A 24462-nucleotide genomic window follows, 5' to 3' on the forward strand; every position below is an offset into this window, starting at 1 on the left:
CATATATTTTTCAAATAGATGTCAACACAAATACATCTATATAGCACAGAAGCACAGACATGTGCAAGGATTCTTCATCTCTGCATATAGTCAATAATTGTTAATTATTTATTTTACTCTCAGGCAAAGAAAATACCAACTGCTACCTAAAGAGAAACTACCAACAGGGCCTAAAGTCACGGCTTCATAACCAGTGTTTAGAGAGGTATATACTTCCCATTTTTCCTGATATAGTCTGATCTCTTTGGTACTTTATGCACGAGTAAAAAGTTCCAATCAGGTGAGAAAACAGTTACGTACATAAACATTATGTTAAGTCAGTGCCACTTCTATGATAACTGGAATTTTGCTTTCATTTTAATTAAATATGAAGCAAAACAATTAATATCACTTTTCACTTCAGACCATCTTTAGTTAAAAAAATAGCTCCTGCAGTCTTCTGTCAGTGGTTGTAAAGGCATTCAACATTGTCACTTGTTTAAACGTCTGTTTGGCTGCCAACGGACTGTCCCCAAAAGAACATTTTTGCATCTCAATAGTCTGTCCGGTATCAACAATCTTTAAACTATAAATTTAACGCTGCTGAAGAAAAGGGGAAATAACATTCGCATTGTACTGTCCTGGTATCACACTTACAAAATGAACAAATAATCAGACTATTTCCACTTATCTAGCACTCTGCATCTGAGGATCTCAAATGGCCTGACAAACGTTAATTAACTAAGCTGCACAACACTCCTGTGAGGGTGGCAGGCAGTATGATCCTCTCCAAGCGACAGATGAACGGAGATCCCGGGAGGCCCTTCCTTTGAAAGTCAGTGGCTCAAGCTGGAACTCAACTTCCAGAACTTGGAACTCAACTCCCCAGGCCCATGGTTGAGCATCTCTGCTGAAGCCAAGCAGCACAAAATGTAGATGTTACAACTAATAGACTTTCCTAAATAAATTTAAACTGGAAACCAAGATCAATCTCAAGGAGATTTATCTTTCCTCTAGGTGCAAGAAAAAAGTGCTCTAATAACTACAGCATTTGAACCTACGAAACAATCTGAGCTATAAGTTATCTAGAACATTCCGTTTTGGCAAATAACATGGAAGAATTTACCTGAATGTTGATTTGCCATGAGCTCCCCCTAAAGATTAACCCAATAAGCTTAACTGTACTTCTGTATTTTATTAACAAATGAAAAACTATACGATATGGTTAATTTTTTTGTGAAATTTAATGATCAATTTTTGGATCCTTATTCATATAGTTATCAGATAAAAAGCCAACTTTTCTGCAATGGAATATTCAATCTAAAAATTCCATTACAAAAATAAAATCCAGAATTTCTTATTCAGGAAACAATAAGATTAATACAGTTGCATCTGCATAAGTTTATCTAAAATATAAAAACCTTTGTGTAGATGTGCATCATAACAAAAAACTTGTCAGAAAAGTAGACAACTTTACATGAATGCTGACTATACTACACTACTTAGTTTAAAATGGTTAAGAAACATCTATTGGAATATATAAAATAATTTACTTATACTTTTAACACAGGTAATTTTAAACATGCTAACCTATTCACAGACCTAAACCTTAAATCTAAAAAACACTGAGTTTTCAAAATATTATTAGTAAATGTTGGTGACCACTTTCAGGAGGTGATTCATATTTTACAAGATCTATTCTAGAAATGTTAAGATAATAGATTAAAGTTGTCATATAAGCTTAGACTATTTGTAGCAAAGATTCTAAAGGCCTTAATACTTCTTCCTACTAATACAAGAAAATACTCAAAAATTTTGTAGAAATATTGTGTGATTAATATGCAACATAAAGCCTAGTTTTCCTAGAGTAATTTATAAGATCAAGTTTATGGCAATGTGCCTTTTGTCATACTCAAAGCACAGTAGTCAACAAAGAGGCACATGCAACTTAAAATTTTTATATCAAGATCAACTTCATATTAATAACAAGGGAAAAATATAGACATTCACTAAATAAAAATACACATAAATGATATCATATTGAACACAAAACTTAAGCCAAACACTGACCCTGCCTAGGCCAAAAAAAGGAGAAAACCAGTAATGTTAATGAAGAGAACATTTCGAAATTTTAGCTCTTCTTGTGATTCTTATATTTCCTTCCTCACTTTGAGGAGTACAGCAAACTTTCATTGCTAAAACCAGTAAAAAAAAAAAAAAAAAAGTTATCAGAAAGACTAATATGCTGAAAGTAACATTTAATTATGTGCTTTGTAACACAATCCTAACTACATTCAGCCTTTTATTTTAAAATGTTAAATATTTACCAGCATAGTGTTGAACTATATTAAATCAACGTTTTCTGTTGTGCAAGTTTTCCATACTTAATTCGTGATATCACTCTGCATAGTATTTTTAAACGGTTAAGTTTTACTTTAGTATTAGAAACTGGATATATAAATGTATTAATACACTTGTTCTATTAATGCTGTGTTGAATAAACTATTTAATTTAAAAGGTACTTTTTAAATCTAATAGTTTACATTCCTTAAATTGCTTACAATTTCCAAATAATTGTAGTTACTTTCGAGTTCTATTTTATTGTTTAAAATATATAAATATGCATTCTGTAAGCATATTTATAACTACTGTAATTTTTGTTCAAAACATGTAAATTATATTTGTCTATTTCTATGGTGTATTTTAAATTATTACAGGACATCTTCACTAATAACTATGCCTCTGCAACTACAAACTTCAAGTACTTTTTTTTTGCCTTTAGTAAACATGACCTCAAAATTCTGCTTTTTTTTCTTCTACCACTGGCAGGGTAATGAATTGGAGGTATGTATTCGCTGTGATAATTTGAGAATACCAATACCACCAAAGTAGAATTTGTGTCAAATTCACAATCAGAATGGGCTGTTTCTTAATTCTGTTAGGTGTCTTAAAAAGCACATCATCTAAGATATGTACACACTGAAAATTCCATATACAGCTAATAACCTAAATGTTGCACTATAAATTAAATTGGCTACCCTTCCTATTCCAAATATCCAATAAAATTGGTGATTTCCAAAAGCATTATTCAAATATAAAATGTGAATCTTAAAAGATTTAAATTTTATTACAACCACAGAATGATTCAATGCTCTTCCTTTTATATATGCATATGTATATATATGTATATATTAATGTAATTTTATCAGATCTCTGAAATTTAGTAGATTACAGCCTTTGAAGATAATAAATCATAGGGTTGGAATTTGGCTATTATTGTAGAACATAGCTAAGGAGTCTCTTGTTGAAGGCTTCCTACTTCAGCAGCTAATGTGGAGGAACTGAAAAGGCGGTTAAAATGATGCAATAGAACTTGAAATCAGGGATTTAAGGAAGTGGAGGAATTGAGAAAAACAATTTTTTAGAAAAGTATTATCATCTCCATCTTGCTGAAAAAATGCAACCACTACACTCAGGTTTTTTATACCATTGCTTAATAAATTGTCATTTCAAAGTCTTAGACTATATAAACAATGGCAGAAAAGGTAATATTCCAGAAACAGTCAAAACAATATGGCGTCACATGAAGATGTCATGGATGAAAACAACTTTAAGTGGAAAAAGGAAGGAAAAAGGTTCCAGTGATACAGATATAAGGCCCCCAAATATACCATACTCTCAAAATGCAGTATGAATGTAATAAAACATAGGACGTTTCATTCCTGCCTTATAACCAGAAGCCGTAAGTCACTTGAGGCCAGAGGAGTAATGGCATGCTGAGAAAACAACAAATATTGACAATTATAAAAATGCAGCTCCATGTATATTCACTGGAAGGGAGTTCCCTAAATTGAACCCCCTCTTGAAGGGCACAGAAACTGTTTCTCTTTTTTCCCGAAGTTACTCATAATAAACTTGCTTCTTCCCTCCAGGAAGGATTCTTTGTTTCTCTCTGTACAGGGGGCATCTCCTCTTCTGTATTCAAGCCCTTCTCTTAGCTCCAGGGCATGACTACAGATGGGAAAGGTAACAGCTTTTATAATTAACTGTGCACCTCTAAGGGGCGTTTTTCAACTCCGCTAGAGAATACTGAGAAGCACAGATAGGCTTCAGAGAATCTGCAGGAAATGAGAGCAGAGCAGCCAAGCAGACACTGGGAAGAGCAATTTTTCTTCCCAGTATATATCCAGAGAGAACTGACTGGTCTGTGACCCGCAGGTCAAAGCACCGGGCTAATGGAACTCTATTTCCTAACTGGATCTTTTGTAAATGTTAGCTAGTTTCTGATCCTGCCTTCTATGCACGAACAAAGCTTCAAACTCATCCAGAAAAGCTCAAAACTTTCAGAGTTAAGGTAAAATGTCCCAGAGGTGGTGTGTCAGGCATTGAGCAACTACCACTTACTGGGAGCTCATGAATTTTCAAAAATCTAAATTTTTTTTTAACAACGCTGAGTCTACAGAGTATGAAGAGAGCAATCGAGGATCTTACCTTACTCAGAGGTTTTGTTTCCTTTATCCACATGGAACTAGGTCTTTCCCCCTAAAAGATCCTGTTCATATCAAATGCATGGCACTCTTCTTTGGCCGCTTTGCACGCTATTCACATTTTAGGCTTTTCTCATTTTTCCCCCTCTTGTTGGCAACTCGACAACAGCGAGCATTGTCATTTGTACATAATTATATCGTGGGTTTTAAAAAACACTGTATTTTTGTATAAACATCTCATCAAGGACATTACATTCTTAGTGATTTAAATCTCTTCTGACTTCCTTATTAACCATATACTGTCATAGCAGCTTAAAATGTAAAAGCCATTTAGTTATTTCAATGTAACAGATGTACATCCTTCTGGGATTCTAAACCTCCCTTCTCCAAATATGGCCTTGTTGTTTTGCATAGTCACCAGGAATGATTAACCAACATTCAATCTGAGCTAAGAGCAAAGACAAACAAGTGACTGCCTAACACTGTATCAAGTAAGTGCACAGCACACACAAACACACATGAGCTACTTGCTGCCACTTTGGCCTTAGGAGTCTAAATCCCCAGATTGAGACAGATCATTAAGTCTCACTTCACACACAACACAATCCCATATAGAAAGATTGTGTGTTCCTCCTTTTGCCCTTCAAAACAAATGAATTATTTAAAAATGAAACCTTCCTACCCGTAACAGGGACTGGGATTCATCCTTGGGCTTGTTTTCTCCCGATGCAGGATACTGCTGGGGGAGGGCCCCAGACTTCTCTCCGCCAGCTGGCACCCCCTGCAGGAATCCCTTGGTTTCCACAGCCAAGCCATAAATAGGTCGCGCCAGATGGGCAGCTTCCACATTGGGGCTATCCCTTAGAGTCTTTGTCTGCTCTTGGGTGCCGGACACAGGCGTCAGCAGCCCCAGGCTTGCTTGGGTGTATGACGGACTCCCCCGCAGGATGTCTGCCCCTCTCCAAGTCACGCTGCGAAGGTCATCACTGGAACTCTCGGTCCAAACTTTCTCTTTGAGCCCGTCCTTCTCCTCCAGCTTCTCTCTCTTCACCACACTCTCAGAAACTGGCTCTCCCATTTTAGAGTCTGGAGTGAGCAGATTGTAGACCTTGAAGTCAATTTTGGGCTCCTCCTTGATGGTGGATATGGCATGACCGTCCTCTTCGCCGTTGGCTGTAGTGATGTCCTGTTCCTGGCAGTGAACAGTGTTGAAGTGCTCCAGTAGTGACTGAGTATCGGCAGCTGTAAAACTGCACTGACGGCATTTGTAGCAGCTGTGTGCTCTCCTGGAGAAGAAGAAAACAGTTATTGCAAAGACAGCGTTCTGGAGGGTTGTTTTATTTTTAATAGCCTTTAAGCACCTGAATTTTCTACCTACTCATGCAATGTAGTAGGTAGAAAGAACTACAATATTCTTAACACCCAAAAACTGGAATGTAATTAACTGGCATTTTCAATTCTATATAAAGTTCCCTTGTTATATTAGCAGTAATAGCCATAACACAGACACACACACAGACACACACACACCATGCACGCACGCACGCACGCTGCTCGTGCTTGGGTGCATCCATTCCAGATGATTAGCATTAAAACTGGTTAGTTTGCATTATTATTAAATGCCCCACTCTGCTCATTTTACCTTGATAGATGCATTTTACCCTGATGGATAATCATTAATTATATTATTTAACTCACTATTCTTATGTTTTCACACCTGATTTCAAATGCCCTTTTCACTTTCTGTTATTTAAACTAAATTGAGGATTTTTTCCCCCCCTGTAGATACACTTCAATTTCTAATGCTGAAGTGCTTTGTACAGCTTTTCAATATATTAAAAGGAACTAAATTTAAATATAAAATAATAAATCATTATCAAATTATGAAATGATTTGAAAAAAGAAATAAAGTGTTATTTTCGGTCATCAAATTTAAATCCATTTAGTGAATAAAATATTGCTGACTGATCTAAACTCTAGAAAATAAGATGTACATATAACGCATGATTTTTCTCGAAACAAAGTCTATTCATCTATGAGAACATATACACATTCAAGAAATTGAGTGTCTGTTGAGTGTCAAACATCTTAATAGAGACTTTACAAATATATTCATTAAAAGGGTGTGTGTGTGTGTTTTCTTTTTAAATGGCATAAAACAAGACGATTTTATTATCACATCCCCTACCATCTTCTGCTGTTAAAGAGAGAACAGTAACTGCTCTATTAGGACAAATATTTGATTAACAAAGAAGAACAGAAGTATTGCACTGTAAAAAGCATACCCAAAAGATACACAAGTGATGTGGAATAAGGTATATTTTGTTTAACTATAAAAGCTGTGTATGGCTTTCTAAATAAATATCAGGGGAACACTTTCTACTTCCCTGATATAACTTGCTATGAATTACCAACTTAAAGTAACAAAATAAATTTTGCGAGATATTACTTAAAGCTGTAAGATACAAGTTATGTACTCATATATGTAATTTTTGATAATCATCAAAATATTTCTTTGCCAGGCACTGGGTACACACTGGTGAATAAAAGAAAGTCTTTGCCCACCTGGTGCTTAGAGTCTAGTCAGGAGTGACTAGACAGGAAGTTTCACGTGACTATGAGTCTGTAAGGCCAAAGTGTGACAGATACTAAGAAAGAAATGGATGGTAATTGGTGTCAAGGGCTGCATGGGTAATTAGGAAGGACTTTCTGAGGGAGATATACGAAATCAAAGGGTGAAAAGAAGCTATCCTTGGAGGATGAGGAAGGGGAAAGGAAGCCACATTCTAGCAAGTCTGAGACACTGAAAAGAGGACATTGTGGTTTTAGAGGAATAGACCAGAGGAAGAATGTCAATTGACAAGCTTGAAGGGTTATCTAGAGCTCTGTAGGTCATGGTAGGGATAGGGGATCTCTTCAAAGGTAAAGGAAGGCAATCAGCTGGGGAGTAGGGGCTCAGCTGCATGTTTTAATTACTCTGGGGCTGTCGTGTTTATCAATAACTTCATTTCTTTATAAGACATGTCAAATGGCTGAAATTCCAAAAGAATGTTCCTATTTTATGGAAGCAAAATTCAAAAGTATAAAACATGTAACAAAATCTCAAGTATTTGTTGAGAGTGCTTAATGTAGCACACAAGAGCTTACATTTTGTCGAGTAAATATGGATATTTACTTTTTACAGAAAATTGTTTCCAATCTTTTCTCCTATTTTTTTCATTAAGTAGTAAAGATAAATACAACAAATCACAAACAATGGGAGGATGAATTGACCATAAAAGCACAATAGTAAAATTAATTTCCTCAAGTGGAAATAGCCTAACCTTTAATGTGAAGATGGTTATGACCAAGAGAAACAATCTTGCCACCAATGTCAAGGCCAGAAAATTCAAAAACAGGACTAAGAATACAAAAGACAATAGACAATACCTAAAATCTGGGACCTAGAACCTCTGTGGATCTCATCTAAAACAGCTTCTTATCAAAACCACATTCTAGCCAGGGACCGGTGGCTCACGCCTGTAATCCCAGCACTTTGGGAGGCAGAGGCGGGCAGATCACCTGAGGTCAGAAGTTCGAGACCAGCCTGACCAACACTGTGAAATCCCATCTCTAATAAAAATACAAAAACTAGCTGGGTGTGGTGGAGGGGGACTGTAATCCCAGCTACTTGGGAGGCTGAGGGAGGAGAATTACTTGAACCTGGGAGGCGGAGGTTGCAGTGAGCCGAGATCGTGACACTGCGCTTCAACCTGGGTGATAGAGCGAGACTCCATCTCAAACAAAACAGAAACAACAAAAAAACCACACACATTCTAGTTTAACCTAATGGGAGATAAACACATAAATCCAAAATTACCCTACTGAATATATTCTACACAATATATTGAGTCATGGAAATTAAAACAACAACAAAAACTTCTGAAAGCACTTAGCAAGCCATGATTAATTTTCACCCCAAGATGGTTAGAATGGACTCACTGTCTACTTTAGCATATTTGTGGTTCCTTGACATGGTGAGATCTCTGCTTGAAATCTCTAAGGAGATCCATGCCTATAAATTAAGACTATAAATTACCACTGACACTTCTACCAAAACTGGTAAATCCAGTGACAAAATACCAAAGGATTATAGTGATTCTGTTTCAAGATATTAAGACTGTAAATACCAGGATGACAAGAAGGAGAAAGGATCAACATATATGAAAATAAATACAAAATTCTTGTGGACCACACAGCAAAATTATTTTCAAACAGTAGTCTCTTAGTTCTTACTGGTGAAACAACCAACCACACGGAAGAGTGTAGACTCTTAAGGAGAATGCTTAAGCTTCAAACTTTGGCTCTGTATTCTACAATGTAAGTAACTTTGAATAATTTACTGAACCTGTCTCAGTTTCCTCATCTGCAAAATGAAAATAAAGTTGTCTCTTGATAGGGTTCTTGTGCATATTAAGTAAGTCAATGAGAGTTAATCAGTATAAATCCTAAAATTAAATAAAGCCCCTCTGTTCCCTGTGAATCCACATTCTGTACTATTTCTCCAAGAGTTTAAACTTACAAACTGATGATTTGGTATCATTCTTTGCCATTCCCCCATGTACCTCAACCACTACAAAAAATATATACGTATTTTTAAAACCAAGCGTATGTCCTAGAAGATCCTTTGCTTTAGGACATGGCCCGGTAGAATATAGTCTATGCTTTTCTGCTTCATCTGGCACCATTCAATGACACGAAAGAATGAGCAGTTTAGCCTTTCACTGCTTGATTGTCAAGCTTTACTCTTTTTTCATTAATAGCAGTCAGAGCCAGTATCTTCAAATTCTAAATAACAAAGACAGTAAGGGCATTACCTGTGTTTTATTAAAACCTTGGGAGGTAAGGATGTTTTATGAATGTATTCGTTAAAAGTTGTTTAGAACATGGCATATCTAGGAATATACCTAAGTAATTAAGATTATGCTGCTTCAATATCTACTAATTCTGAATAAAGATGAAGGGATAGGGGTCGATTAAAAATATTTCTAGATTGCAGAATCAGTAGATATTGAAGTTACATCATCTTCATCTATTATTTAACTAGTACTTCCTCCCAAATATACAAGGTCCTAGGTCCCTGCCCAAAACATGAGTTCATTACAGGGTATCACACCCTGAGACAAGGTGTCTGAGTCTTCTAGGTTTTCTAGTTTGAAGTTCCTGTCCCAAAGGAAAACTCCCTGACTCCTGGCATGTCTCAGCAGGAGCTGCTCTGATCTGCCCAGAGGGGACCTCGTGAACCAACCGACCTAAGCAAAACCGCCCATGGTACAGGTGCTGGAGAGCTGTAGGAACACAGAGAAGAGTGGGGATAGGTATAAAGTACAAAGGAAACAGAAAGTGCAGGGGTAAGTTTTCCGTGAGAACCAGGTTTTATGTCGAAAAGGAAAACACATTTTAACAGGAAGGATATTACAAGGTTGTAAAAACAAGCTCAATTCACACTTCTTTTGAAAGTTCAAAGCACTCATGTCTACAGGTTCTCACGTTCCACTGAAGTATATGGCCCATTTCACAGATAGTAAAATGGAGAAAGAGTGCCTTACCCATTTCATCTATATCAAGCCAAGAACACAGGGCTTCAGACTCCCAGAACAACATTTTATTTTTCTATTTTCCACTGCCTACCTTTCTAATTGTATATAAATGTAAACTACTGATGATACACCAAATGAAAACACAAGGGATGGGAAAGGGCTTCTAAGAGAGAAAAAAGAAACTGACTACAGTGATGGTTTGCAAAACAGGCTGGGCAGCATTGCAACCCGAAGAGTTTCTTTCTCAGCAATAGAGATTCCAAGTCTTCCTTGTCCCACTGAACCAGAATATCCTGGGCATAATCTGAGAATCTAAATGTTTAACTTTAGCAAAGTCCTCAAATGACACCAATGCAGGGATCAGTACCCATAAACTGTATTACTAGCTACATCATGACTCTAAGCAACTTAATGAATAAACGCACAAGACATCTCCTAACTCCCAAGGCTTTAATAAAATACAGGCAATGACCTTGCAATGACCTTACTATTATTGTTATTCAGAATCTTAAGATTCTGGGTCTTACTACTATTAATGAAAAAAGAGTAAAACTTGACATTTAAGCAGTAAACTGCTAAACTGTTCAATCTTTCAGGCTATTGAACACCACTAGGTGAAGCAGAAAAGGCAATCTGCTACAAAGTGCTCTTGAGACTTGAACAACTCCTTTCTCCTTTTATTATCAGATCTAAATGAATGACAGAAAACATATTAAAAAGACAACATTACTGTCAAAAGCCTGGAGCAATATAAACTTTTCAATAACCTATGCTAAAATCTAGACCAATGCTTCTCAAACTAATGTGTAAAAATCACCTGGGGATTTCATTCAAATTCATATTCTGATACTGGAAGACTAAGGTAGGATCTAATATTCTGTATTTCTTCATTTATTTCAAATTTTCCCAGATCCTGATAATATTCTGTATTTCTTACAAACTTCTAGATGATGCCAATGCTGTTGGTCCCCAGAACACACCTTGAGTAGCAAGAATCATGCAACTATGGTCATAAATAACTCATGAGAAGTGTGTTGGCTTGGAGTGTACTCTTAATATACCTGTTTATACTCGGCACTTTCAGAACATTCCCAAATGATTTTATTTTAAGAGACGAGGTCTCACTATGTTGCCCAGGCTGGCCTTGAACTCCTGAGCTCAAGGGATCCTCCCACCTCAGCCTCCTGAGTAGCTGGGATTCCAGACATGAACCACCATACTCAGGTCCAAGAAGAATATTGTTATGAATGGCAACATTGTTATCATTCTTAAGTCACATACACCTTCTGAGTCAACACTCACAGCTGTATAAAATAACCTACAAGCACAAAATTGTCAGGAATAATCCCAATTCATTTTTTCTTTATCACTGTTTGGAGATTGTCTTTAAATATTCTTTAGTGCTAGGCCATTTACATATATTGCCCGCAGCAATAACAAGAAGTATATACTTCCACCCCACTTTGCAGATAAAGAAGCGGAAGCACAAACGAGTTAATTAACATAAAAATATTGAAGGCAAAATCAATACTTTTGCTCTTATCTATGGTTACTGTTTCATGTACGTTCTTTGATAGTTAAAGCAATGGTTGTTCAGGAATCAGTACCTAAAAGATTTGAGCATATTCTCTGACATGTATTATTCTCTCAATAATAACTGACAAGATCTTCAATATAATGTCACACTTCCAAATCATAAGACTAGATTATAATAAACCCCAGTAAAAGGAAACTTTTCTCAAGAATAAAAGTTTAGTCATTGTGAAAGTACATTAATGTGGATCCTCCTCCAACCTACTAAATGCATTTTCTTTTCATCAGCATTAACATGAAAACTTCAAAGACATTCAGGAAATTTTTCCTCTATTTCTCAAGACCCAACTTAACCACCCCCTCATCCATAAAGACTTCCCAAATGATTCGATCCAAGAATAAATCTAGTGTCTTCCTCATTACTCTAAATCCTTGTATTCCTCTTCAGTTTTTTTAATCACAGATGGTATTTGATTCAAATCATATATACCTCACTTAACAGGTATATGTAATTACCCTAAGGTTGAAACCAAAGCTCACACATCTATTGATTCCCCTCATCACAAAACATCCAAACAGACAGTAAGTATCTGCTTAATAACAAAGAAATGGACAATCACAGCTCTGGACGTTCAGGATGCTGGATTTAATATGTAGGGTCACAAAGCAGTGGATAAATACTAAGATGTACACTGATATTTTACAGATGGCATATTTTGAGTAATCCTATGAATAAACTCTTCATTAGCTAAAAACTCCTAAAACTTCTGGGTACATTAAGCCAAACTAATTTCAAATTTTTTATAAATATATGCTTTGCATTAATTTAAATGCTGTATCCTCCTGCCACACTGATAACAAACACTTTCTTCATATTATCTCAGGAAAAAGATGTCGTTTTATAAATCTCCTTAGCATAAGCATAAGGTCATCACATAAAACACAGAATGCTCAGTTAAATTTAAATTTCAGATAATAAATGAATGTTTTAGTGTATGCTGCATAAAATATTTGGGACATGCTTTTATAAAATGTCACTCTGTCCCATATAATATTCGACAACGTGGAGACAAGTCAAAGAAACTTTGATTAAAGAACTAAATCATGCTTTCTCTCTAGGCAAACGACATCAAGTTGCCTAAAAATATCAAATTTGTATTTAATTCAAGTGACTTAGAACCTCTGTGAAAAAATAAGTGTTATTCCTTATTCTACTTTATAGAATTTTCATGTGCCATAAAAAAGCATTTTTATCCTTCCATGTTTCAATGCACAATAGTCTTTATTCACAATAGTAGTATTTCATTCATTAGTAGAGAATATTATGAATTATTTTCATAATTCATAAAGCATTGAGGAATGCTTCTAGAAAGAAATCAGCTAAAAGATGCTACTCCTTTACTATGCTCTGATAATATTTTTATTTTTATAATAAACCAACCCACAGTGTATGTGAAGTACAGCTCTGAGGGATGCCTTGTTTTTTTCTTTTAAATGTTAACTTGAGATTTATGTCATCACTTGAAGAGCTCTTTTTACTAAATAACAGTATATTACTTTCAATATTTTTTTAAATCTTAAAGACAATCAATGAATAATTTAAACCACAGTTTTTATTCTTCAATGACTAAATGAGGCATCAAAGTAAATGAATAAATCATAAATACTAATTGATTAGACTTTCAGAGGTATTTTTTGGTTATTACAGAATCAAACAACTACAGATAAATTATCACAGAAGTGGGGAAAAGGAAGGTGATTCAAATACTTAAGTTTAAATGTAGTTCAAGTAGGTCTGAAATCTAACAAAGTTAGTTATTTTTGTAATATATGCATTGTTGGTATAAATGTCTACAACAAGTGGCATGTGGCATTACTGCCGCTGTAAAATGATAAAATGAAAAATGAGAAAAGAGTGGCAGGAACAAAGACAAAAACAGAATTACAGATGGATTATTAGGTCAATCCTTGAGAACTGTAAAATAGTTAAAAGAGGAGAAACAGTCTACAGAACATAATCCAAGAGAAATTGAAATTCTGGATGAAAATAATTATGTTGTTTACTCATCCTGCATTTTTAAGTTGAAATAATCGGATTAGGATTTGCTCAGTAATAGTAACTGGCTTTTGGGGAGATGCAATGAAGTGCTTATATCTTCAAGTGGTAGAAAAAATACTACTAACACCATACCTTAAAAATCAAACTTAGGATTCCCTTTCAAAAGGTAAACGTTCCCTACAAAATGTTCATATAGAAAGACAAGTCTTTCTACAAAACAGAAAGTAAATAAGGAACAGCAAATTATTTACACAAATGAAAATGGAATTGAAACTGTGACTCAAATGTATCTTATTCCAAGACTTGATAACTGTTCTTGCATAGTATTCAGAAGCATTAATTCTGAAATTTCTAATAAATAATGTATACAAATAAAGGTAATGTCTTTGTGAGGTTTTGTTTGCTTGTTTGTTTTTTGGTGAACTGTAATATCCTGGGTAACTTTTTGACTCACAATAGGTATTTTCTAATTGAACTATCATGCTTATTTCAAGGTATTACAAGCAACTGATTTATTAGGTATTTTTTTTAAAATATGACACATAACATGTACTAATTTAAATGTAACCATGAAGGCCCTCACCCTTTTAGAAATTCTGTATTAACACACTGTATACTTGGAATTTTCAGATACATTGATAATTAAATGATTATCATAAAAATCCTTTCTTCAGAATCAGCAAAGTATGCAGTCCATATTTTTCACGGAGCTTTTGTGAGATAGAGACTGAGCAGGACCTAAATTAATTTGACCACCTACTGCAACCAATGTCAACTCTTTCAGTCTGACTTTACCTATTTTATGTCTGAAAGCTGAAGCACTGTTCAAAAATTTTAAAATGCATTCGTAAATCTCCTAACACACAGAGTCTTGTCATTGCATACACTACCAAAATATGTGTGCAGTTTTCCGCATTTTAGCCAACAATGAACATTTTAATATTTGTACTAGACAATAATTATATTACTGAGTCTGTAGCAGTTCTTTAATAGTAAGTTCTTTAACAGCGAGATTGATCATTGTTTCATATATTTAATCTACATGGGCAGTGATGAGAATTGATGCCTCATTTTTTATTTTAAAGTTGTATAATGTATGTTAGTGACATACAAATAAATACACACACACATATTCACTGACATCTAAGTTTGCAAACAAATTAAAAACTGAACTCATTACAGAATCATAGAATGTGACTTTACATAAATTGAGATCTATTTGTGTGGAGAGAGGAAGAGATTCTATATAGATATGATTCATATAGATTCATATAGATATGATTCATATAGATATGATTACATATGATAAAGAAAGTACTATCATGGTACAGTAGAATATATGTATATGATATACATGAGTATCTCATATATACATATATGTACGCATACATACATATATACATGCATGTGTATATATCATGTATTTATACATATATACATGCATATGTTTTTATACATATATACATGTTTGTGTATATGTCATATGTATTTATACACACATATACACATGCATGTGTGTGTCATATGTATTTATACATACATATATAGGTATGTGTATACATCAGATGTATGTGTATATATCAGATGTATTTATACACGCATACATATATGTACATGTATACATGCATATGATATTCATATGTATATCATATACATATAACATGAATATTGGTATGCAGTTTTATTTTGTTATCTTTTGAATTTATATAAAAAAAGTATCCCAATGCGACTTGTCTTTATCATCTGTTTGTATTCAGTCAAAATTATTCTTACAAGAATATGTTGAACATTTATGTTGTAGTCACTTGTCATTTACTAAATTCACTACTGTAAAACATTCCACTGCTTGAAAATTCTACAAATAAATTAATCTTTTTTGGAAAGACAATCAGAGTTTTCTCCTGTTTTTATTTTGGACTGACTTCGTTTTGGTTGTTCTGTCTTCTAAAAAATGCAATTATGAACATTTTTGCACGTTTCCTAGCAAACCCATGCAAAAAGTTTTCTTCTGAAAAGTAAAATTATGTAGTCACTGGGAATATGAACATCTGATAATGCCAAATTTTGCCAAATTTGCCTTCCAAAGTAGTATGTTCTGACCACTTCTATCCCTTATAAGATGTTTTATTGTAAAATCTATGTTTTCTGAGATTAATAATCTCTCTTTTTTTGTTGGTTAGAATTGGCCCTGTATAACTTTATCAATCCTTAAATTTTTGTTACTGAGGTCTAATTTCATTGCACTGAGTCAAAGGATACATTCTATGAGATACTGGTTTTTGAAATGTAATTTCTTTTTGACTTAATATGTTTCAGTTTATATAACTGCTCTATATGTGCTTTAAAAGCATGTACATTCTCTAATTGTTTGGTACAGAATTTGTATATTTTTATTAAATCAGGTTTGGTAATTTGTTTTTCAAATATTTTCCATTTTGAAAAATGTTTTGTGCCTAACTTTTAACAAGAAGTTTTCTTAAAACTTTATCATTGTGATTGTGGTGTGTCATGTTTTCCCTGTAGTTCCTCTATCACTTTTTGCTTTACTTATTTGTATGTACATGTTATGTATTTAGAACCATTGTATCTTCTGAAGAAGTTAAACCTCTTATTATGCAATGATCCCTTCTTTCCTCCATATGCTGTTTGTAATAAAATCTTAAAATTGTATGAGATTAATAAAGATACCTCAATTTTCCTTTAGTTTATATTTACTGGTATAACTAAGTCTATTCTCTTCTTTTGAACATCCAGAGACTTATGTTTCAGATGTATATCCAGTATGCAGGATATAGTTACAATTTTTTTAATATCATCTGATATCTTTTCAGTGGAAAAGTTTAACACACACACGTTAAGACTTTTGATATCAGCAATTTTTGTAGATTTTACTTTAAAATGTCTATATGTCTAACTTTTCCCACATATTTTCTCACCTTTTTTTAAAAAGTTAATTGAATTTGTTCTTTATTTCATTATTCCATTTTTTTTCTCCTCTATAGTTTTGGAAGTTATGCATTTATTTCCTATTCTTTCATTAGTTATCCTTAAATTTTTCCAAGTACGTATAACGAAGTCCTAGCTCACTAACTCACCTTAGTCTTTGTCGCCCAGGCCAGTGGCATGATCATGGCTCACCGAGCCTCGACCTCCTGGGCTTAAGTGATCCTCCCATGTCAGTGCCTGAGTAGCTGGGACCACAGGTAATCACCACTATACTCAGATCTTTTTTTTTGTTTGTTTGTTTGTTTATATATAGATGAGATCTTGGTATGCTGCCCAGGCTGATCTCAAACTCCTGGGTTCAAGCCTTGGCCTCCCACATACTGGGATTACAGGTGTGAGCCACTGTGCCCCACCTAGTCTGTTCCTTTTTTAACTGCATAAATGAGACAGGCAATGTTTGTTTAGATTTGCTCAGATGTTTCCCTAGTCTTCACTTACCAGAAAATGTCTTTGCTTTGCTCTTATTCTTGGGAGATAGCTTTGATGGTCACATAATACAAGGTTGACTATCTGATGTTTTTTCAAAACTCTGAATAATATACCTCCTTCCTCCAGTTTCCATTGTTGCTAATAAAAAGTCTGTCAACTTAAACGTCTTTTCTGAGTAGTTTGTTTCTTGTTAGTCTACAGCTGCTCTCAAGGATGTCTCTGCCTTGGCATTCTCACTTTTGCTACATGTGTGTGTAACTGAATTTATTTGTATACATCATCCTGTTTAGTGTATGCTACGCTTCTTTGTATCTGAGTATTTATGTCTTTCATTAGTTCTAGAAAATCTTTTTCCATTTTCTCCTCAAATACTGATTACCTACTCTCTATTCTCTATATTTTCTTTCTTCTGGGACACTGATTAGATGCATGTTAGAAGAGCTCATTATATTCCATACCTTACTATATGTCGTTGATATTTTGCATCTCTTTGCTCTCTCTTATTCTAATGCCTCATCCTGATTAATTCATTTGCTCTCTTTAATGGTCTAATATGTAGTTTAATCAATCCATATGTTTTAAGTTTGAAGAGTTAATATTTCTCAATTAAAACAATGTTATTTGTTAATTTTTTGGTGATCTTGATTTTTTTTAAATTTTACTTTAAGTTCTGGAGTACATGTGCAGAACGTGCAGGTTTGTTACATAGGTATACATGTGCCATGGTGGTTTGCTGCACCTATCAACCCATTATCTAGGTTTTAAGACCCATGCATTAGGTATTTGTCCTAATGCTCTCCCTCCCCTTGCCCCCGACTCCCCAACAAGCCCCAGTGTGTGATGTTCCCCTCCCTGTGTCCATGTGTTCTCATTGTTCAACTTCCACTTATAGGTGAGAACATGCGGTGTTTGGTTTTCTGTTCCTGTGTTAGTTTGCTGAGAATGATGGTTTCCGGCTCCATCCATGTCCCTGCAAAGGACATGAAATCATTCTTTTTTATGGCTGCATAGTATTCCATGGTGTATATGTGCCACATTTTCTTTATCCAATCTATCATTGGTGGGTATTTGAGTTGGTCCCAAGCCTTTGCTATTGTGAACAGTGGTGCAATAAACATACATGTGCATGTGTCTTTATAGCAGAATGATTTACAATCCTTTGGGTATATACCCAGTAATGGGATTGCTGGGTCAATTGGTATTTCTGGTTCTAGATCCTTGAGGAATTGTCACACAGTCTTCCACAATGGTTAAACTAATTTAAACTCCCACCTACAGTGTAAAAGTGTTCCTATTTCTCCACACTCTTGCCAGCATCTGTTTCCTGACTTTTTAATGATCACCATTCTAACTGGCGTGAGATGGTATCTCATTGTGTTTTTGATTTGCATTTCTCTAATGAACAGTGATGACGAGCAGTTTTTCATGGTTGTTGGCAGCATAAATATCTTCTTTTGAGAAGTGCCTGTTCATCTAGTCTCATGTTGCTTGATCATTTTTAATTGTAACTTTCATATCTTTGAATGCTTATTTGTATTTTATAACTGAAAACTCCTGTATCTAAAGTGACTGGGTATCTAGCTACATCTATTATTTGTGTTTTCTACTGATTTCACATATGGTGGCTTATTTTCCTGTCCATATGGTGAATTTTCATCATAGTGAGCTCATACAAGATTTATCTGCATCCATCAATATCTGGGAGGTAAAAATTGGAGTACTTTTCTGTAGACAAATTTGTATTTAATTATGTCAGAAGTCAGAGGGAGGACTAATGTAAAAATCCTAGCCACTTCAAGATCTAAGCTTAAAGCAAAACTCAGATTCAACTCCTCCTCTCTATGAGTAACTCCAGGCTTAGTCTTCTGATCAAATGCAACATCGACATTGGCATTTGCCCTCAGTGTAACCTCACATTCCAAGCTTACCCTTCACTTCTCCCTACTCTGTGTTTAGTGCACTCTTCATGAAAGGTAGAACAAAGGCTCCAAAAATTTTTCTTACTTTGTAGAAGTCTGGCAATGCATTACAAAATACGTTTTATCTAGTATAGTTGTTTTGCAGGGAAGTAATCCTCCTACTTATGCCAAAAACCTAAGTTATAACACTGAAAATTTTGATAAGAAAAGTAGCAGTCAATAGACAGCAGGTACAAAATTGAATTAAATGATAAATAATAATAGAAATGCAGTGAGAAAACCATTTATAAGTGGAATATAATAACCCAGTTATGATCTGAGTTAGGGGTATCATAGGTAAATGCTAAACATTAAGAGAATGGACCAAATCCCTCTTGCTGACTAGATCATGTTTACAGTTCTACCAAGTTTAACTTAGTTCTTAAGGAAAACACCCATGCCATGGAATCGACACCGAGGTCTTTCAATCAGAGCTCTAGATCAACTCTTCTGCTTCTCAGCTACAGTCATTTTATAGCTAAATGATTTCACATGCTGTACAGTTCATGGCTTATGCTAATTTTTACTACACCGTTAAGTCTTCTATACAAAGCACTCAAAAGCCTAGAATATTTCACAGAAATAACATAGAATTATGGCAGAAGTTTCCCAACATGAATAGTTTGAGTAAACAAATTTAATTATACCGATACTATGTGATAAGGTACACTTGTCCTCTTATTCTATCTTAAAAGTGGGGCATTTTTGGAAAATACTTTGATAGCAGATCAAGTTCTGAACATCCACGTGACTATGTCCTTTCCCATCTCTGGGGCCGCTATTACTGTTCAGCTTTCAGTAGAGTTTCTTTATCTTTCCTGCTAAGCTGTGACTTCTGAAATCGGAAGGCTCCAAATTTCAAATATCTCTATAAGAACTCAGAAACAGATGAGCAATAAACTACTCAGCACCTTAAAGGATCTGTGGTCAGCCAAACTCTATCAGGATTTAAATATAAGTGCAAGAATATTTTAACGCCCTATGGACAAGTGCTATTTAAATTTTTAGCTAATAAAATGCTGAGGAGTTGACTTAAATTCAAAATGAACAGGCAACTCCCATTTGGTATAGAAGCCTAGGTCCACAGAAGGGTTCCAAGACCATATAATAGTGAAGGATTAAAATGTAGCTCACCTTGGAAATCTCAGCTTATTCATAACTACTGTGAAGTCAAAAACTCACAGGGATCTCATTTACATAAAGATATTCACTGAACTCCCATTAGGCATCCTGCCACTGTGTTAAATCGTGCAGAATCAGTGGTGAACAAGAAAAGAATAGTTCTCTTTTCTCTAGAGCTTACTTTCATCACTGAATATTAACTAAATTCTGACAGTATTCAGTAATAGTTTTATTCATATTTTATTTCTTGGGGGATTATTTTGTTTACCTAAAGCATGTGAAAACCCTGTTTTCCCAGACAGATTCTCAAGCAATGCCTCAGCTGCATCAATAGAAAAACCACTTGTCCAACTGTACTGGTAGCTAGATGTATCAGAATGAGTGTGTGTGCATGTGTGCGTGTGTGTGTGTGCACATACGTGGGTACGCAGGTCCAAGATGTGTGTGTGTTCTGGCTGGTTCCCTCATGATTAAAGAAAATCATGACGATTTCTCAAAATCGTCCTTGTCCTTTTCAAAAAAAGAATGGACTATCTGATTTTAAATCACTCAACAAATGTACATGAACAATGTGCACATACGCATATATCCACACTGGCAGAGCTCAGAAAGCAGCTGATGTCTGCGAGCCTCAGAAATAAATTAACATGCAGCTAACATCAGAGGAGCCAGAAACACTCATTGCAAGTGTGAACACATATTTGATTGCAGGACTGTATCTTTCCCAGGGCTGACCTTATAAATTAAACAGTGTAAATCTCAAGTAAGTGTTTTCTGAACATTTTGATTCACTGTGAGCACTGGGATGTCCTTCAAATTAACATCTAACATTATTAGCCTATTGTTGGATATGAACTGCTTCATTACTGGTGACTGAAAAAACATACACACACTCGCACTAACACACAACTTTTAAAAGGAGTGGAAGAAACTGTTTAACATCTTGGGGTATAGAAATTGAAATGAGTAGATTTTTAGACTAGGATATTGATAGAGTAAGCAAAACTTTCTACTTTGATGCCAAAAGGCATAATAATAAGAAAGTACCCAATGAGCACTAAATAATACCTAAATGCAGGGTACCACCAACGCTTTGCTGAACTAATTCCTATTTATAACCAAGGCTCAGTTTAAATGCTCCTTCCCCAGGAAGGCATTTCCTAATCTACCATATTAGGTTATGTTATCATTATATTCAAACACACTGCCTTGCACTTCATCTTTTATGACAATTACTACTCTTGTAATCATCTAAGTGTCTCATCTTTCCTACTAAACTGTAAGTTCCATGAGGGCACTGACTCTGTCTTCTCTTCTATATTCATTCAATGCCTGGTACAATAGGAGTTTTGACATTAATTAAGTAAAGAATGAATGCATAAATGAAATAAAGATACATATCCTATACTTATCTCTAGATATTATAAAAGATTAACTGGGAAAGTTAATGTTTATAAAGAGAATAGAGTGAAAGCAGAAGGAAAACACAAACATCCCACATCCATTTAAGAATCTGGAATAACTCAAGCAGTTTTACCTACTTGGAGGAGCAAGTCTACATCCAAAATCACACATATTACAAAAATTCTCACCTTTAGATTACTGTTTATATGCCAAACAAGGATGTTGCAGAATTGTTCAAAGCTAGAAGAATATATAATCTCATTTTAAAATAAAAATGAGCAACAGGTTCTCGAAATTTTTTCTCAGAATACAGAATAGGATATATTTACAATAGTAACTTTCATTTGGGAGCTGCCCTGTCAAAAAAATATAGGATGTGGAGTCATATTTAGTAAGGACAAATAAATGGACTATGATAAATTAGTAAACTCATCAGCATTATTAGAATCACTGTGAATTTAAAAAGACAACCAGTAAATGGTATAAAACAAGCATCAAACATGAGCATACAGTCCAAAAGAAGGAACCAAATTAAAGTCTACAGTGATCACAGCTATAACTATACCACCTGCAAATCTGTGACGATCTTTTATGTGGTCTTCTCCTATAACTTCCCCAAGTCATCGGAATCACTCCCAACAATTCCTGGTTCAGCCCTCTTTCTGTGGATTTTTTCTATTATTTTATTTGTATATTCCTCCTGACCTACCCCCCTTTGACTCACCTGTAGTGTCGGGAAATCTCTTCTTCCACCTGGGTAATAAAATCACATTTGGTACATGAGTGTTCTTTGCTTTCCTTGACAGCCTGCTGCCCATCCGATCCTTGCAGGTGATTCGCTTCTTGTTTGACATCTGATGCTTGGGACTCATGCACACCCTCATAATGAAAGAGGAGTACATCTACGTCAGGGGTGGTGAATGAACACTGATGGCACTGATGCTTGACTCGTGAGCTTCCGGCTGCCCCAGGAGACAAGTGCAGAAGCAAGAGTGCACAGTGGGAACAATTACTTTTTCTACAAGCAAACGGATAAGTAATTTCTCCAAGGTGCTTTTCTGGGCTGCAAAGTCCTCTGGGACAGAATGGACAGTGTTTAATGGTACACTTGTGAATGTTATGGAGCTGTTGATAATGACGGAGAAGAGGCCCCACTACAATTACATCAGGGCCATGGCTTTTGGAATATCGGAAGTCACAGAACTGACAATTATAGCTCGTTACCATATTATCCTCGGCTCCCTTGCTGGAGAAGTCCTTCTTTTTAGCCCCACTCGAGCTCTTGTCTGCCTTGCTCATTGTCTCTCCTTCTGAACTTTTGGCTAGATCATTCTGATTAATGACAGAGCCCCTGGAAAGCTTATCATTCAACTCTGGATTAAGGCCGCCTGACTGCACTGCTCCGTGCTGCTTGCCATAATGTTCTAGCAGTTTAAGTGAGCTAGATGACTCACAGCTGAAACTACAAAATTTACACCAGTAGTAACTGGTGGCCTCTGTACCATTTTGTCTCGAGGAATCGAGGGGCTTGATGGGCACTGAGTACCCAACAGGAGTGTCATCTCCTGCTTTGACTGTTATCTTGTCCTGCCATTTTCCCAAGTCTCCAGAATCACTGGATCGAAGTGCCGGGATGGACTTGTTAGAGTTTTTCTCTGAAGGTTTTGCAACCTCAGAGGAGGGGAGAGAAGCTTTTATTTTGTTTGGGTGCGTCTGAAGAAAATGTTGTTCTAATTCGGTGGACGAGTTGCCCATATAAGTGAAATTGCAGAATTTACAGCGGAAATACTTGGTGTTTCCTTGGCAATCTGGTGTTTTCCGTCCAATGCCAATGAATGTTCCACCTGAAGTCACCTGGAGAAAAGAAGAAATGGACTTTACTTCTGAGGTGTCATTAATTCAATGGGTCCTCTGCAGGGGAGGGGGAGGGTACTGCCAAGTATTCCACATCAAAAAATACAATAGTACTCCTGCTTATTATGAAATCACTTGAATAATCACAGAGCCAAATAAATTCACTCTTCATTTCTCAACAGTTACTCTCTGAGAGGCTCATTATGTTATACACTGTAGGCCAAAGTAACAGGTGAGGGTAAGTAATAAATGTACTATAATTTGAAAGACTGAATAATATATTGTTTAAACTAAGAAAACAGTTTTCAACACAGTATGTTTTACTACTGCCTCCTTCAAATCACACTCCTACAGAAGCATCCTAATCACATGGGATTTCTTTTCAAAAGGTGAGGCGTTACTGTCAAAACTAGAGGCACTTGCTCAAAAAGTACTCAAGGCACATGTTCTCCAATGAAATATTCTGTTCAGTTCCTACAGCAATGAGGCTGCAGGCAAAGATGAGGTCTCTGTTTTAGGTAATATAAAGGTGCTCAAATGACCACCCATAATGGCTTATAATTAAAGCTCAGTGAAACAAACAAAAAGATGAATTGAGTATGCAGGAAATACTAGTGAAGAAGAACCATGTAAATAAAGAATTTTGAATGTTTCCCAATCTAGAACAAACAAACAAAAAAGAAAAATCTTCCAGGGCCTTATTTGATTACGGTTCTGTTTCATTGCAAAGGGCTCCCAACTTCTCACATGAGTAGGTCATGGAGATGTTTGAATGGCAAAATGAAATAATTCCACCATAAAAATAACTACAGCTCTGCTTTCTTTCCCAAATTATGAAATTACATGGAATCAGGACTATGAAAGCCTTCAAAGGGCACTTTACGTAAAATCCTTCCTCCATTCTCAGTGTGTATCTCAATAGGAGTACAATTAAGCCACCACTGAGCAGCCAAAATTCAGAGTTTAAAATAGAGTTTTTGAATGAAATACTCCAAAAAGGGGGGAAAAAAATTCTCTTCCAACCACCAGGGAATTTTTAAATTTTCCCAGCA

At 35.4% G+C, this 24462-nt stretch overlaps 1 protein-coding gene across 5 annotated transcripts in view; it reads right to left on the reverse strand.

Annotated features, from left to right (window-relative positions):
* Positions 1 to 24462, reverse strand: part of TRPS1 (transcriptional repressor GATA binding 1) — a 292538-nt gene that overhangs the window by 172916 nt on the left and 95160 nt on the right. For all 5 annotated transcript variants that reach the window (XM_025393989.1, XM_025393992.1, XM_025393990.1 and 2 more), the window contains 2 exons: positions 22281 to 23410; positions 5149 to 5752 (listed from right to left, as the gene is read on the reverse strand). In XM_025393989.1, the coding sequence (XP_025249774.1) occupies positions 5149 to 5752; positions 22281 to 23410 (1734 nt within the window). The remainder of the gene's footprint in view (positions 1 to 5148; positions 5753 to 22280; positions 23411 to 24462) is intronic.

This window comes from Theropithecus gelada, chromosome 8 (assembly GCF_003255815.1).
Source record: "Theropithecus gelada isolate Dixy chromosome 8, Tgel_1.0, whole genome shotgun sequence".
NCBI classification, from domain to species: domain Eukaryota; kingdom Metazoa; phylum Chordata; class Mammalia; order Primates; family Cercopithecidae; genus Theropithecus; species Theropithecus gelada.